This window comes from Oncorhynchus tshawytscha, linkage group LG01 (genome assembly GCF_018296145.1).
Source record: "Oncorhynchus tshawytscha isolate Ot180627B linkage group LG01, Otsh_v2.0, whole genome shotgun sequence".
Taxonomy (NCBI): Eukaryota; Metazoa; Chordata; class Actinopteri; order Salmoniformes; family Salmonidae; genus Oncorhynchus; species Oncorhynchus tshawytscha.
The window spans coordinates 23,318,771-23,333,770 of NC_056429.1; the positions used below are offsets into that span (position 1 = coordinate 23,318,771).

At 41.4% G+C, this 15,000-nt stretch overlaps 1 protein-coding gene and 1 pseudogene across 2 annotated transcripts; both read left to right on the top strand.

Moving 5' to 3' along the window:
* LOC112244990 overlaps positions 1-1,755 on the top strand; it is a 99,167-nt pseudogene extending 97,412 nt beyond the window's left edge.
* Positions 1,756-2,433: 678 nt separating this feature from the next.
* On the top strand, positions 2,434-9,648 carry LOC112244994 (retinal Mueller cells isomerohydrolase). Of its 2 annotated transcripts, XM_024412914.2 has the most exons (14): positions 2,434-2,651; positions 3,041-3,123; positions 3,251-3,401; positions 4,814-4,921; positions 5,043-5,184; positions 5,278-5,425; positions 5,524-5,605; positions 5,700-5,832; positions 5,974-6,113; positions 6,204-6,333; positions 6,451-6,565; positions 6,718-6,812; positions 6,932-7,043; positions 9,329-9,648. In XM_024412914.2, the coding sequence occupies exons 1-14, from the start codon at positions 2,641-2,643 to the stop codon at positions 9,475-9,477; spliced, it is 1,599 nt and encodes a 532-aa protein (XP_024268682.1). In that variant the 5' UTR covers positions 2,434-2,640; the 3' UTR covers positions 9,478-9,648. The 2 variants fall into 2 exon arrangements, with proteins under 2 accessions (XP_024268682.1, XP_024268683.1); XM_024412915.2 differs by lacking the exon at positions 2,434-2,651 and having other exon boundaries at positions 3,047-3,127.
* The last annotated feature ends 5,352 nt before the right edge of the window (positions 9,649-15,000 follow it).

Sequence of the window (15,000 nt, forward strand, 5' to 3'; positions counted from 1 at the left end):
GAGAAGCAATTGCTTTTTTGCCATTGCAATATCCATGTATTTCTTCCACTTAATCACACGGATGCTTCAGTCACGTCAATGTATTTCATTAGCCTCAAGTTCTAGTGGTTGTGTATCATTATGATCTGATGTGTACAAAGGGCCAACTTCACACACCCAATCTGTGTGAAGGTCTCCTCCAGCCTCAGTTGGAGCAGGTGGCCATTGAGGCTCTGCAGCTCTGCACCCTGTTTCTGCCTCCTGCCAGCCGAAGGAAGCTCCAGCTGCTGATGAGAATGATCTCCCGGATGAGTCAGAACATGGACCTGCCTCGGCTCCATGACGCCATAGCAACACACACACTGGTGAGGAGAAACAAGTTTTACAATTCTGCGTGATCTGAACATGGTAAACCTAAAAAGAGCATGAAATGAACATGTCCTCAACTCCATTATTCAATCCCATTGCGTTTTGAGATGGCGCATATGTTCTCTCACTGTGTGCTGGGCTGTAAGGAGGAGATGGACCTAGATGAGCTGCTGGCCACCAGACTGGTCTCCTTCCTCATGGATCATCACCAGGAGATCCTCCAGGTGCATGTCTATCTGCAGAATGCAGTCCAGGACCACATCTCCTACCTCAGGAAAGTGCAGGTACAGTACTACTGTCGCTTTTATTTTTATAAAGCTTCCTTGATCAATTTTCTATGATTTTTTTTTTTTTTTTTCAACTGCTTACATTGACGTGTATGAGATTTGAGCCTGTTTTCTTTCCTCCCCTAGATAACATACCCAGGCATTGTTGGTGCCCCTGTGCCCGTCCACTCCTTTTGTAGACGGATCAGCACCAAAGAGTTTGATGAGTAGAAGCTGAGTTTGTCCCAGAAGAGCAAGCCACCATTGCTGATAAGTATGAAGAGACCACAAGCTTTTAGTATTAGAAACTGAAGGTACATTTTGTTCTTGCACCTAAATGAAAGGTGGGAGGAATATACAGGTGAGATCACCTCCCAATTTAGACTGCAAGTATGTAAAAATTATCTTTAGGGTTGAATTATGCATATTTTATGTTGAGTAATGTGTTTTTGTGTATGTTATTTTGAAACTACTGCAGTAGTTATCTTTAGTGCACCAATTAAGTTACTTTGATTTCTTATGGAGTATAATAAGAGACTAAAGCAAACCAAGATTAGATTTGGTGTTTTTCTGTCAATGTTGCAATTGATCTACATTCATACACTACCATTGACCGAGTATACAGTATTCAAATTTTTAAACGTTTGAGCTTTTTTAGGGATTACATTTGTTACGAAGTGTGATTTGTCTACCTAGTTCATTAGGTTTGTATGAAGTGCTCATAACATTTTGTATCTGTTTCACTTTTTTTTTCTTTTTTCTGGCATTGCACTTTTCTGTAGTTCTTTCATCTAATGTATTTTTTTTATTCCATAACATTCTCAAAGTTAAGCTCAAACTGCTTTATTATATATTTTGGGCTTGGGATTTGGCTCTATTTTCTTACCTGGCAAGTTATGTTCAGCCATTTCGGATACAGAAAAGTTTTGCACTATTTTCTGTCATTTTAAAGGAATGGTAGCTTTGACCAATCAATACAATTGTTAATATATATATCTGCCATATTATGTATTTTTTTGCCATCGATGAAGTCTTAATAAACCTTTTGGAATCCGTTTGATGCATTTTCCGAATACCTCTATGGCTGTATACTTACCTCAAAGGAAGAGCCAATTACAACAGTTATGAACTTTTGTGTATTATTTCCTTGCCAAGAATCTATTATGCTACATTCTTAGGAGAATGTCCAACTGTAAAACAAAATGTTTTCTCCTTACTAATTATGCAAATATATTGGCTTAATGTTTTGAAGGATGTGGTTTATTTCATATTTGTTTACCTTAGTGTCCTTGTACTGTCTGGCACAAGAAGGGAGAGCTATGGTTGCTACTCAGACAGAAATACTGCCTTGCATCACTATTTACTTTTTAAAATGCACAAATTCCACAGTATCATTGCACTATCCCTGGAAGGATGTGGCAGAGAAATCTCTTATAATTCCAAGTGCATTGCAACCCAAGTCTGACCAACTGACCGCTTCATTCATCTAGATCAGGATGAAGAAAAGGAAGACGGCGTTAATCATACTCATCCATAACACCCTTCGTGTGGGTGCCTACAGAGAATATTGATTAAATATAAACTTGTTTTCATCTGAAATCCATCAAATTAGTTAACTAGAGTAGGAACGTCTTTCTCTGACAAAACGTGTAGGACACATATTTGAAACCAAAGATATTGCATAATGAACTGCTTTACTTTCCTGTTCACTTCAATGAAGCGTTTGTTGTTTAGCCCCTTTTGTAACCTTTTGGGGCTTTCAGGTGAGCAAATGTGGTTCTGGTCTTAATTAGGCTGAGAAATTCCTTGAAGGGGTAGAATTGTGTGGTGGCGGTGGGCTAAACTTCACTGGAAACTGAATGGTCTGGACACAAAGGAACTTTTGTTTCAGAGACCTCTGGTTTGGGGGTAGATTCTCAGACTCCCGGCGCTCTGCATGGGAATGGAACTGTCTATAAAGGCTGCTGCTTACTCTGCATTTCAGACTGGGCTTCCTGCACACAAGCTGTTTATTCTCTAAAGGAAAATGGTTAGTCGGTGAGTAACTCCTTTTTGTACATTTTCCTTTGCTTCGCATAACTTTCCAATACAAGAATATAGTAAGTTGGTGAGTAAGCAAACTTTTTGCAGACTTTCCGCGTTGTGTAACTGACAGGAGTATGTAAATTGTTGATTAACTGTGTTGTGTTATATTTTTTAAGTATTTGTACCTTCTCATTACTATTTTACTGCATGCTACTGTCAAGCAGTTGAACATTTCTTTTTCTGGTCTGAGATTGTAGTTTTTGGTTTTGATGAAGTTTAACTTCACATTTAGGGCAGAATGAGGTACCTCATTTTGATTTTTAGGTTGGGCCAGAAAAGTCAGATCACCAGCTTATGCTTTTGTGAATGGATGTTTATTTTCACTTTTGTTTCATTTTCAGAATTCAGCATCCGGCTGGTGGGTACAAGAAAATATTTGAGACGTGTGGAGAATTGAATGAACCTATTCCTGCTATCGTTGTAGGTAGGTGAGGAACAGGTCTTAGACTCCACTCCCCTTTGGTTTACAAGCAAGAAGGTTGGTGTTTTATCATGGTTGAGTGAGGATTGAACACGACAGGGTAACATGGATAATTTCATGCTGTGTTCAGGTGTGATTCCAGAATGGCTGAGTGGCAGTCTATTGCGTCTGGGACCCGGCCTGTTCGAGGTGGGGGCTGAACCGTTCTACCACCTTTTTGATGGCCAGGCCCTCATGCACAAGTTTGACCTAAAGAATGGCCATGTGACCTACTATCGGAAGTAAGCCCCTGCGTGTTGACTTCAGTGATGATGCATAACACGTGTACACTGACGGTGGTGAAATCTATATTATGAGGAGGGGGCCATGCAATAATTTTACAGTAACACACTGGTAGTAATTGTGGAGTTTTGTGAAATGTTCCCCTCGGCCAATAAATGTGACTGGAATGTTTTGGGCAACCTCAGCGTGGGCTGTTTCTAATTAAAACAGTGACTAAAGCACAGAGACCTTCTGCTCTCAAAGGCTTCTGAAAGCTAAAACAGAAGTGGGCCTATCAATTCCCAATCTGTATGTTCCAAGCTACATGTTAATTGTTTTTAATGTCCAATGCAGCTCTATCAAATAATTTCTAGTTAACAATTCAGTACCTTGTTTTTTTTTTACTGTTTAAATTGAAAAAGTAATTTCTCATGCAAGAATTTTGTTAGGACTGTCTGGGAGTGGTCTGCGTGCGGGACCTAATTGGATGAGCCTAATGAGGGAGAGACAGTATGTATCCTGAAAACTAACGGTTATTGGCAGAGGTTTAAGTCTTTCTTGGTCAATTAACTTCTATCACCTGGGGATGTCGCCAGGCAGGCCAAAACTCCATTCCCTCCAAAACAGGCTGAAATTCCAAGTTATTTATTTTTATTTTCCTTCTCTCCTCCCCCCACCTACTCTTACACTAACAGGGTATTGTCATTTTCACAGTATTATTTCAACTTCAGAGTCTATGTCCGCGCACCCGTGCAAATGTAATTGGCAAAATAAAAAATACCCATAAGTCAGTTTTAGCTACAACTATATATTTTTTTGCACTGGATGCGTCTCAATCCACCGCATCCGCCAGTCGCACTTCCGCATCTCCGGTGAAAGGTGACCGAGCTAGAGCGGAGTTTGTCAGACCATAAGACATCCCGAAAATTAGTCGTCTTACAAAATCGTCTGTAGTGTACGCAAATGGGACTCTCACAAACGATGGTGTTTTGCTTTATGACCCCCACAACCATCTTGGGACTTGTCTGAAGTGGGTACCGCTGATCTGACAACTTCTGTCTGGAGTGTCCGAACAGTTTAGGCTACGTGTCATACATGTTGTTTTGCTCTAGAATGCTCACAAGACTCGTCTGAAGGTCCCCCGGCACCAGTTGTGGGGAAAAAATTAATGGAAGTACAGTGTATATATGGAGACTGTTTAGTGCCAAAAATAAGGCACTAAATGTAAAAAATAAAATTAAAATAAAAAAGTCCTGATCTTATATCGCTGATAAAGAACAGACACTTCAGAACCAACTTTCTTTGGATTTTTGGGGGGGACTGTTCCATGTAGTGAAACTGTTATTCAATGTGTTTGGATGGGCTAATAAGGCAGTAAGGCCAAAAATGACAGGGCTTAGGCTGCTAAGTTAACCCTTATGTTCCTCTGTAGATTTGTCAAAACAGATGCCTATGTGCGAGCCATGACAGAGAAAAGAGTGGTCATCACTGAGTTTGGAACAGCAGCCTACCCAGACCCCTGCAAAAATATATTCTCACGGTCTGATTTGCTCTAATTTTATGATAAAGTAAAACAATGTCCTCACAATTCAGTTATTAGGCATTACATAAATTATCCACGCTTTCCTCATTTCATGAACCCTTTTCTTCTGTCTTTGTAGGTTTTTCACCTACTTCAAAGGGATTGAGGTGACAGATAATTGCTTAGTGAATGTGTACCCTGTTGGTGAGGATTTCTATGCCTGCACAGAAACCAACTACATCACCAAAGTGGACCCAGACACACTGGAGACTCTGAAAAAGGTATGTGCTGCTCACCCTGGCTAACATCAGATAGATTGAACATAAGAACTGTTGTACGTCATAAAGGAGAAGTCTCACAAACTGTTTCTCCAGGTGGACCTGTGTGATTACCTCTCGGTCAATGGGGTGACGGCTCATCCACACATTGAAAGTGATGGAACGGTGTACAACCTTGGGAACTGTTTTGGGAAGAACATGTCATTGGCCTACAACATTGTAAAAATTCCTTCCACACAGAAAGGTTAGTTCTGCATATAGCATTGAGACTATTTTTCTTGAAGTGAGATGTCCCTAAATTAAGTGCATTGGGTCTTGTCTTTTTCTGATGCTTGTTTTCAGACAAGTCAGATCCCATTGCAAAGTCCAAGGTTCTTGTGCAGATACCCAGCAGTGAGAGATTCAAGCCCTCGTATGTTCATAGGTTAGTGACATCATTGATTGAGTTCACATTCTATATTGGAACATTTGTGCTTATTACATTTATTTCAATGCTTTTTTTCTGTGTCGTCCATCAGCTTTGGAATGACAGAAAACTACTTTGTCTTTGTTGAGACTCCAATAAAGATCAACCTTCTAAAATTCTTGACTGCTTGGAGCATCTGGGGCACAAATTACATGGATTGCTTTGAGTCAAATGAAACCATGGGTGTAAGTAAACTTGTAGACCACTATTCTTTAACTGCATACAAAGCCTGTTAGCGTTTCACTTTTGATTAATATAGTGCCAATATATCAATCTCACTATTACAAATGTCTTCATCACCAGATAATAGTATTTTTCTTATATAGACATGGTTCCATCTGGCTATGAAGGACCCAGCTAAATACATAGAGCATAAATTCAGGACCTCTGCCTTCAATCTCTTCCATCACATCAACAGCTATGAGGACGATGGCTTCATCGTAGTTGACCTGTGCACTTGGAAAGGGTAGGTAATTGACCAGTTGTTGTTTTGATGACTTGAGAATAACATGTACCAGACACTTATCCAGTGCCCCTTTCTTTTGTTTGGTTTCAGTCATGAGTTTGTCTACAACTACCTATATCTGGCCAACCTGCGGGAGAACTGGGAGGAAGTGAAGAAAGCTGCTATGAGGGCACCTCAACCGGAGGTCCGGCGATACGTTCTGCCCATAGACGTCCACAGAGTAAGCTTTGTGCCCGTATTCTTGTAATTTCTGAAATAAGTAGTAATCACTGCTTTGATGTTATCATCTCAGGATAGAGGACTATATCAGTGAAGTCTTCCCCTTTTGTACTTGCAGGAGAAACAGGGGAAGAATCTGATATCTCTTCCGTACACCACAGCCACTGCAGTGATGCGCAGTGATGGAACCATCTGGCTGGAGCCTGAGGTTCTGTTTTCTGGACCACGACAAGGTAACCCACACACAGCGTGTTTCATTAAACTTTGATGGTTCCCCTATTCTTATACCATCTGATGCCACTAACGATCTGTTCTTTCATATCATCAGTCGTAAGATTTTCCTTATTCGGTAGAATCAGTCATTGAAAATCCTTTATCACTGCAGCATTCGAGTTCCCGCAGATCAACTACAGTAAGTTCTCTGGGAAGAACTACAGCTATGCCTATGGACTGGGTCTGAACCACTTCATCCCTGACAGGGTAAGTATAGCACGCAGGCGAGAACTAGTAGTACATTATCCAACTCTGATTAGGTTTATGATTAAAACTAACCTGCTGATAGTCATTCAGGGAGTGAGTTTGATTGTGTCCTGCTCCAGATTTGCAAACTGAACGTGAAGACCAAGGAGACGTGGGTGTGGCAGGAGCCAGACTCGTACCCCTCAGAACCCATCTTTGTGCAGACCCCAGACTCTGTGGAGGAAGATGACGGTAAACAGAAGGGTTTTAGGCGACTCTATAATATCACAATCTGTTGTCTAACATTTCAACTGGATCAGGTGGCATGAATTACCATACCTAAGCAGTGTTAGGTTCTAAATAACAGGATAAAAACTGCCGGACAACAATAAAAGCTCAAACCAAGTTTATTCACCCAATGTGTCAGGCAGCTGAACAGACAGACATGTTCCCACCAGCACAAGTGTGTGTGTGTGTGTGTGTGTGTATATACAGTTGAAGTCGGAAGTTTACATACACCTTAGCCAAATACATTTAAACTCAGTTTTCACAATTCCTGGCATTTAATCCTAGTAAAAATTCCATCTTAGGTCAGTTCGGATCATCACTTTATTTTAAGAATGTGAAATGTTAGAATAATAGTAGAGTTATTTCTTTCATCACATTCCCAGTGGGTCAGAAGTTTACATACGCACTCAATTAGTATTTGGTAGCATTGCCTTAAACAATTTAAACTTGGGTCAAACATTTTGGGTAGCCTTCCACAAGCTTCCAACAATAAGTTGGGTGAATTTTGGCCCATTCTTCCTGACAGAGCTGGTGTAACTGAGTCAGGTTTTCTAGGTCTCCTTGCTCGCACACACTTTTTCAGTTCTGCCCGCAAATGTTCTATAGGATTGAGGTCAGGGCTTTCTGATGGCCACTCCAATACCTTGACTTTGTTGTCCTTAAGCCATTTTGCCACAACTTTGGAAGTATGCTTGGGGTCAATGTCCATTTGGAAGACCCATTTGCGACCGAGCTTCAACTTCCTGACTGATGTCTTGAGATGTTGCTTCAATATATCCACAATTTTATTTCCTCATAATGCCATCTATATTGTGATGTGCACCAGTCCCTCCTGCAGCACAGCACCCCCACAACATGATGCTGCCACCCCCGTGCTTCACGGTTGGGTTGGTGTTCTTCGGCTTGCAAGCCTCCCCCTTTTTCCTCCAAACATAACGATGGTCAAACAGTTCTATTTTTGTTTCATCAGACCAGAGGACATTTCTCCAAAAAGTACAATCTTTATCCCCATGTGCAGTTGCAAACCGTAGTCTGGCTTTTTTATGGCGGTTTTGGAGCAGTGTCTTCTTCCTTGCTGAGAGGCCTTTCATGGTGATGTCAATATAGGACTTGTTTTACTGTGGATATAGATACTTTTGTACCTGTTTCCTCCAGCATCTTCACACGGTCCTTAGCTGTTGTTCTGTGATTGATTTGCACATTTCACACCAAAGTACGTTCATCTCTAGGAGACAGAACGCGTCTCCTTCCTGAGCGGTATGATGGCTGCGTGGTCCAGTGGTGTTTATACTTGCGTACTTTTGTTTGTACAGATGAACGTGGTACCTTCAGGTGTTTGGAAATTGCTCTCAAGGATGAACCAGACTTGTGAAATTCTACAATGGTTTTTCTAAGGTCTTGGCTGATTTCTTTTGATTTTCCTATGATGTCAAGCGAAGAGGCACTGAGTTTGAAGGTAGGCCTTGAAATACATCCACAGATACACCTCCAATTGACTCATATGATGTCAATTAGCCTATCAGAAGCTTCTAAAGCCATGACATCATTTTCTGGAATTTTCCAAGCTGTTGAAAGGCACAGTCAATTTAGTGTATGTAAACTTCTGACCCACTGGAATTGTGATGCAGTGAAATAATCTGTCTGTAAACAATTGTTGGAAAAATTACTTGTCAGGCACAAAGTAGATGTCCTAACCGACTTGCCAAAACTATAGTTTGTTAACAAGAAATATGTGGCGTGGTTGAAAAACAAGTTTTAGTGACGCCAACCTAAGTGTATGTAAACTTCCGACTTCAACTGTATATGTGTATCTATCTCCAGCCCACAATATGGGTGAAGTCTCCTCCTTCCCTCTAAATATTACACATTTATTGCTAGGCAGGAAGTTAAGTGATGTGGGTAATAAACTGTTCCTTCTCGCTTAATGGGACCTGAACTGAACTCGGCCCCATTCCTCACTAATCCACAGCTCTCCACCCTTATCAGTGACCGCAACCATATACGTTCCTCCAACAGATAACCATTCACTTCTGTTCTAGAAACCAGACTGTGGCCCTTTCCATAGGATACCTGATGATTTAACCGTATTTCAAGTTTATAAGTCAGAACCCATCAGTGGGATTCACCTTAGTGTGACGTAAAATTCTGACATACCGGCAGTATACAACTTGAAATACAAATGTAGGTATGCCTCTCTTGCACACTTCTGGTTTTGTGGTTGTGATACTGCTCTCTTTTCCTCCTTCTAGGGGTGTTGTTGAGCATCGTGGTGAACCCTGGAGCAGACCAGAGGCCAGGGTACCTCCTCATCCTCAATGCCAGAGATCTGACAGAGATTGCACGGGCTGAGGTGGAGGTTATCATCCCTGTCACCTTCCATGGAATGTACAAGCCTTAGGAACACTTTCTCAACACATCTACAGAACAATCATAATACTAAAACTGTTGGATTATACTTTACACAAGACATCTAGTTACAGTGCATTTGGAAATTATTCAGACATCTTCCCTTTTTCCACATTTTGTTAACGTTACAGCCTTATTCTAAAATTGATTAAATAAAAATAGTTCAGCAATCTACACACAATACCCCATAATGACCAAGTGCATTATATTTTAGACATTATTGCAAATGTATTTATCAAAATACAAATACCTTATTTACATAAATATTTAGACATTTTGCTATGAGATTTGAAATTGAGCTCTGGTGCATCCTGTTTCCATTTATCATCCTTTAGATGTTTCTGCAACTTGACTGGAGTCCACCTGTGGTAAATTCAATTGATTGGCCATGATTTGGAAAGGCACACACCTGTCTACATAAGTTTCCACAGTTGACGGTGCTTGTCAGAGCAAAAACTAAGCCATGAGATCGAAGGAATTGTTCGGAGAGCTCCGAGACAGAAATGTTGAGGCACAGATCTGTGGAAGGGTACCAAAAACTGTCTGCAGCATTGAAGGTCACCAAGAACACAGTGGCCTCCATCATTCTTTAATGGAAGAAGTTTGGAACCACCAAGACGCTTCCTAGAAATGGCTGCCCGGCCAAACTGATTAATCAGGGGAGAAGGGCCTTGGTCAGGAAGGTGACCAAGAACCCGATGGTCACTTGGACAGAGCTCTAAAGTTCCTCTGTGGCGATGGGAGAACCTTCCAGAAGGACCAACATCTCTGCATCACACCACCAATCAGGCCTTTATGGTAGATTGGCCAGAAGGAAGCCACTCCTCAGTAAAAGGCACATGACAGCCCACTTGGAGTTTGCCAAAAGGCACTTAAAGTACTCTCAGACCATGAGAAACAAGATTCTATGGTCTGATGAAACCAAGATTGAACTCTTAGGCCTGAATGCCAAGCGTCACATCTGGAGTAAACCTGACACCATCCCTACGATGAAGCGGGAGAGCAGCATGATGTGGGTATGTTTTTCAGCAGCAGGGACTGGGAGACTAGTCAGGATCGAGGCAAAGTACAGAGATCCTTGATGAAGTCCTGTTGCACTCTGGAGCAGGTTAACATCCCTAAGCACACAGTCAAGACAACGCAGGAGTGGCTTCGGGGTGTCTCTGAATGTCCTTGGGAGAAACTCCCCAAATACAGGTGTGCCAAGCTTGTAGCGTCATGCCAAGAAGACTCAAGGCTGTAATCGCTGCCAAATGTGCTTCAACAAAGTACAGAGTAAAGGGTGTAACTATTTAGGTAAATGTGATATTTCAGTTTTAAAAAATTGCAACATTGTCTACAAACCGGTTTTTGCTTTGTCATTATGGGGTGTTAGGTTCTAATTCTCAGAGTAAATAACTCTAGGACACTAGAGAAGCTTAGCCAAGTTGAATTCTTCCCAAAGGGTCGATACAGCTGTAATTCAGACATGGCTTCCAAGGAAGGGTTGCATCATTCTTGCTAAGCAGGGAACTAAGTGATATGAGCCTTCAACGGTTTCTCCCCTTATCAGTACTGTCACATGCGATTGTTTTCCCTGCACTCAGTCCCTCCCAAGCTTCATCATGGCACCCCTCATTTCTCTTTCGTAGCTAATGTTCCTATACTTCTGAGTATAACAATGTTCCAAGTTTAGCCCTGAATCCAAAAGGGGTATTGAGCGTAGATTGCGGTGGAAAAAAACAATTAATCCACTTTAGAATAAGGTTGTAACTTAACATTGTGGAAAAAGTCAAGGGGTCTGAATACTTTTCAAATGCACTATCATTTGAGTATCTATTTGTTGAGGCATCGCTGGTGTTGCCTATGGAATGTACTGTTTGATCATGTAGCCTGTTCATTTGCTTAGTCCACATAGTAATGTAAACTCAGAAAAAAAAGAAACGTTCCTTTTTCAGGACCCTGTCTTTCAAAGAGAATTCATTAAAATCCAAATAACTTCACAGATCTTCATTGTAAAGCGTTTAAACACTGTTTCCCATGCTTGTTCAATGAACAATAAACAATTAGTGAACATGCACTTGTGGAACGGTCGTTAAGACACTAACAGCTTACAGACGGTAGGCAATTAAGGTCAGTTATGAAAACTTAGGACAGTAAAGAGGCCTTTCTACGGACTCTGGAAAAACACCAAAAGAAAGATTCCCAGGGTCCCTACTCATCTGCGTGAATGTGCCTTAGGCATGCTGCAAGGAGGCAGGCATGAGGACTGCAGATGTGGCCAGGGCAATAAATTGCAATGTCCGTACTGTGAAACGCCTAAGACAGCACTACAGGGAGACGGGACAGACAGCTAATCGTCCTCGCAGTGGCAAACCACGTGTAACACCTGCACAGGATCGGTACATCCGAACATCACACCTGCGGGACAGGTACAGGATGGCAACAACAACTGCCCGAATTAAACCAGGAATGCACAATCCCTCCATCAGTGCTCAGACTGTCCTCAATAGGCTGTGAGAGGCTGGACTGGGCTTGTAGGCCTGTTGTAAGGCAGGTCCTCATCACCAGCAACAACGTTGCCTATGGGCACAAACCCACCGTCGCTGGACCAGACAGGACTGGCAAAAAAGTGCTCTTCACTGATGAGTCACGGTTTTGTCTCACCAGGGGTGATGGTCGGATTCGCGTTTATCATCAAAGGAATAAGCGTTTCACCGAGGCCTGTACTCTGGAGCGGGATGGAGGTGGAGGGTCCATCATGGTCTGGGGCGGTGTCACAGCATCATCGAACTGAGCTTGTTACCATTGCAGGCAATCTCAACGCTGTGTGTTACAGGGAAGACATCCTCCTCCCTCATGTGGTACCCTTCCTGCAGGCTCATCCTGACATGACCCTCTTGCATGACAATGCCAACAGCCATACTGCTCATTTGGTGTGTGATTTCCTGCAAGACAGGAATGTCAGTGTTCTGCCAATGACAGCGAAGAGCCTGGATCTCAATCCCATTGAGCATGTCTGGGACTTGTTGGATCGGAGGGTGAGGGCTAGGGCCATTCCCTCCCAGAAATGTCCGGGAACTTGCAGGTGCCTCGGTGGAAGAGTGGGGTAACATCTCACAGCAAGAACTGGCAAATATGGTGCAGTCCATGAGGAGATGCACTGCAGTACTTAATGCAGCTGGTGGCCACACAAGATACTGACTGACTTTTGATTTTGACACCCCCTTTGTTCATGGACACATTATTCCATTTCTGTTTGTCAGATGTCTATGGAACTTGTTCAGTTTGTCGGTTGTTTAATCTTATGTTCATATAAATATTTACACATGATAAGTTTGCTGAAAATAAACGCAGTTGACAGTGAGAGGACGTTTCTTTTTTTGCCGAGTTTGTCTTAACCTTGACCCTGTAACTGTGTTGCATAATGAGGCCTAGTGCTCATTAGCTATAATGGAACCATGTTCCATTATGTCTGCACCGCATAGTGAGAATTTACACGACTTATTTGCGATTTCTATGGTACATGTTTCAACTTGTATTTACAAATGTATTCAGCTACTTTTATACAAATAAACAAAATTGCATTGATAGTGTTATTATATTACAAATCACAACAACATTTTTGTGTGATGGTACACATTGTTTAGCTAATTAGTTCCTCTGTAAAGGTGTTTTGTCAAATAGAGATTTAACCTTATACTTCTGCTAAAGGTAATTGTTTAAAATAAAAACCAGTGAGTCAGCTTCACACAGAGTAATGGCGTACTTAATTTGTCTTTGGAGAGCTGGTATTCCTGTTTGATTTTCAGGCAATTACTCAACCTGATGAGCATGAAGAAAAACATGGAATGGGCATGTGCAAACTGATCAGGATTTTCACTCAAAGGATTTGCAACACAATTTTTTTCGTTAGCCTACCAAGTGACATTCAATAATCCTGCATTTTAAACGCAAACCCCAAAATAATGACTTGTGATGGCCAGTGCCAAATAAACTATGCCATTATGTAATGGTTTTGGTTTTTCTAAAGAAAACCTCAACAGCTGCTTCCAGTCAATGAGGACCAGCCAATACTCTGTGAACCTATATAAGTGTCCGGTATGATTCTCAAAGATTTACCTTCCCCGTGTCCTGGGGAAGAATCACTCCATCCCAGAGTCTGCCAGACGAAGGACGCAGAGCTCTCCTTTAACCTAAAAGGATAAACACTCCTGGTAGCCCTTTACACTCGTAACATTATACGGGTTGAAAATGGCAGATTTGGACACTGAGAAGCGCCTAAATTGGAACGCAGTGGCTGCAAAGTAACATACTACACATGACTTCAGAGTTCTGGCTCTGAGCTTTCCAGCGTTGTATGGGTTTTGACTGACCGCTGTTCTGAACTTGAACACTGCATGCGACAAGAAGTTGGCAAGTTTTTGGTTTCCTGTGGGAATTGCTGTAAATTACGAGGACTATGTATTTTGAAAGGATGAGGATTATAATAAATACTGCTTTGTCATACAAACAAGCCAAACCCCTGTGAACCCGAACGCTCACACTACATTTCCATATAAAACCATATATATATATATACAGCGTCAACTTTTATGATCACTATGTTTGATGTACAGTTACAATATGACATAGCATTGGGTTGTCCTCAACAGAATGAGCCTATCTTTGTTGCATTGTGAAGAAAATTTGCTGTGGACCAATCATCTGAATGCACACGGCTCCATTCTATGCGCACCAAAATGATCTGTTTCTCTGAATTTCTTTGTGAAAGCCTAACACTGTAAGATATATTTTATAATTTAGCTAGTCATGTTGGCAATAGTACAAGCTTTAATAGTACAAGCTTTCATGTGGGCTTTATGCACACATGAATCAGATTGCAATTTATAATGGACTGTTTTTGGATTGCGTAAACAACAGTAATTGTGTAAAGATGGAGATGCAGGGTTGTGTTCCAAACAAAACAACTACACGTGTTTTTGCTCTAATTCCCCAATGGCACAGCTAGGAGAGCTAAAAAAAAACACAAAGTTGAAGACTTCTTTTGAGTCATAAAAGTGCCTTGAAATTACTTAGGAACCGTGCACATATTGGGGAGCTGTGTGGCCACTTGGAAACACCAGTTAACCTCTCACTCAAACCCTTGTAATTTGGGGGTTTTATGTTGCACCAACCCCACATTTTACAAGAATATTCGTATGTTACTTATGTTAATGTTACTAATGTTAATTTCCCCATAATCTCCAAACGGTTCCCTTTTAATTGCTACCATGTTTATGTGTATACTTTCCATATTTCTTTCCATATTTTTGCTTTCCATATTTCTTCCTGAAACACACGAGATAAAGAAAACCACACACAAAAGACAGGGACCAGTTTAGTTAGTATTTTCAATATATAAAGGAATTGATGTGTAGGCACAAGGCAGATTTTCATAGTGACTACTACTGGCAATATTGGACAAACCATAGCATAACTGTCAGGGCCATGGCGACAGTGATTTTTGGAACAGAGACATGCCACAGCAGACGTC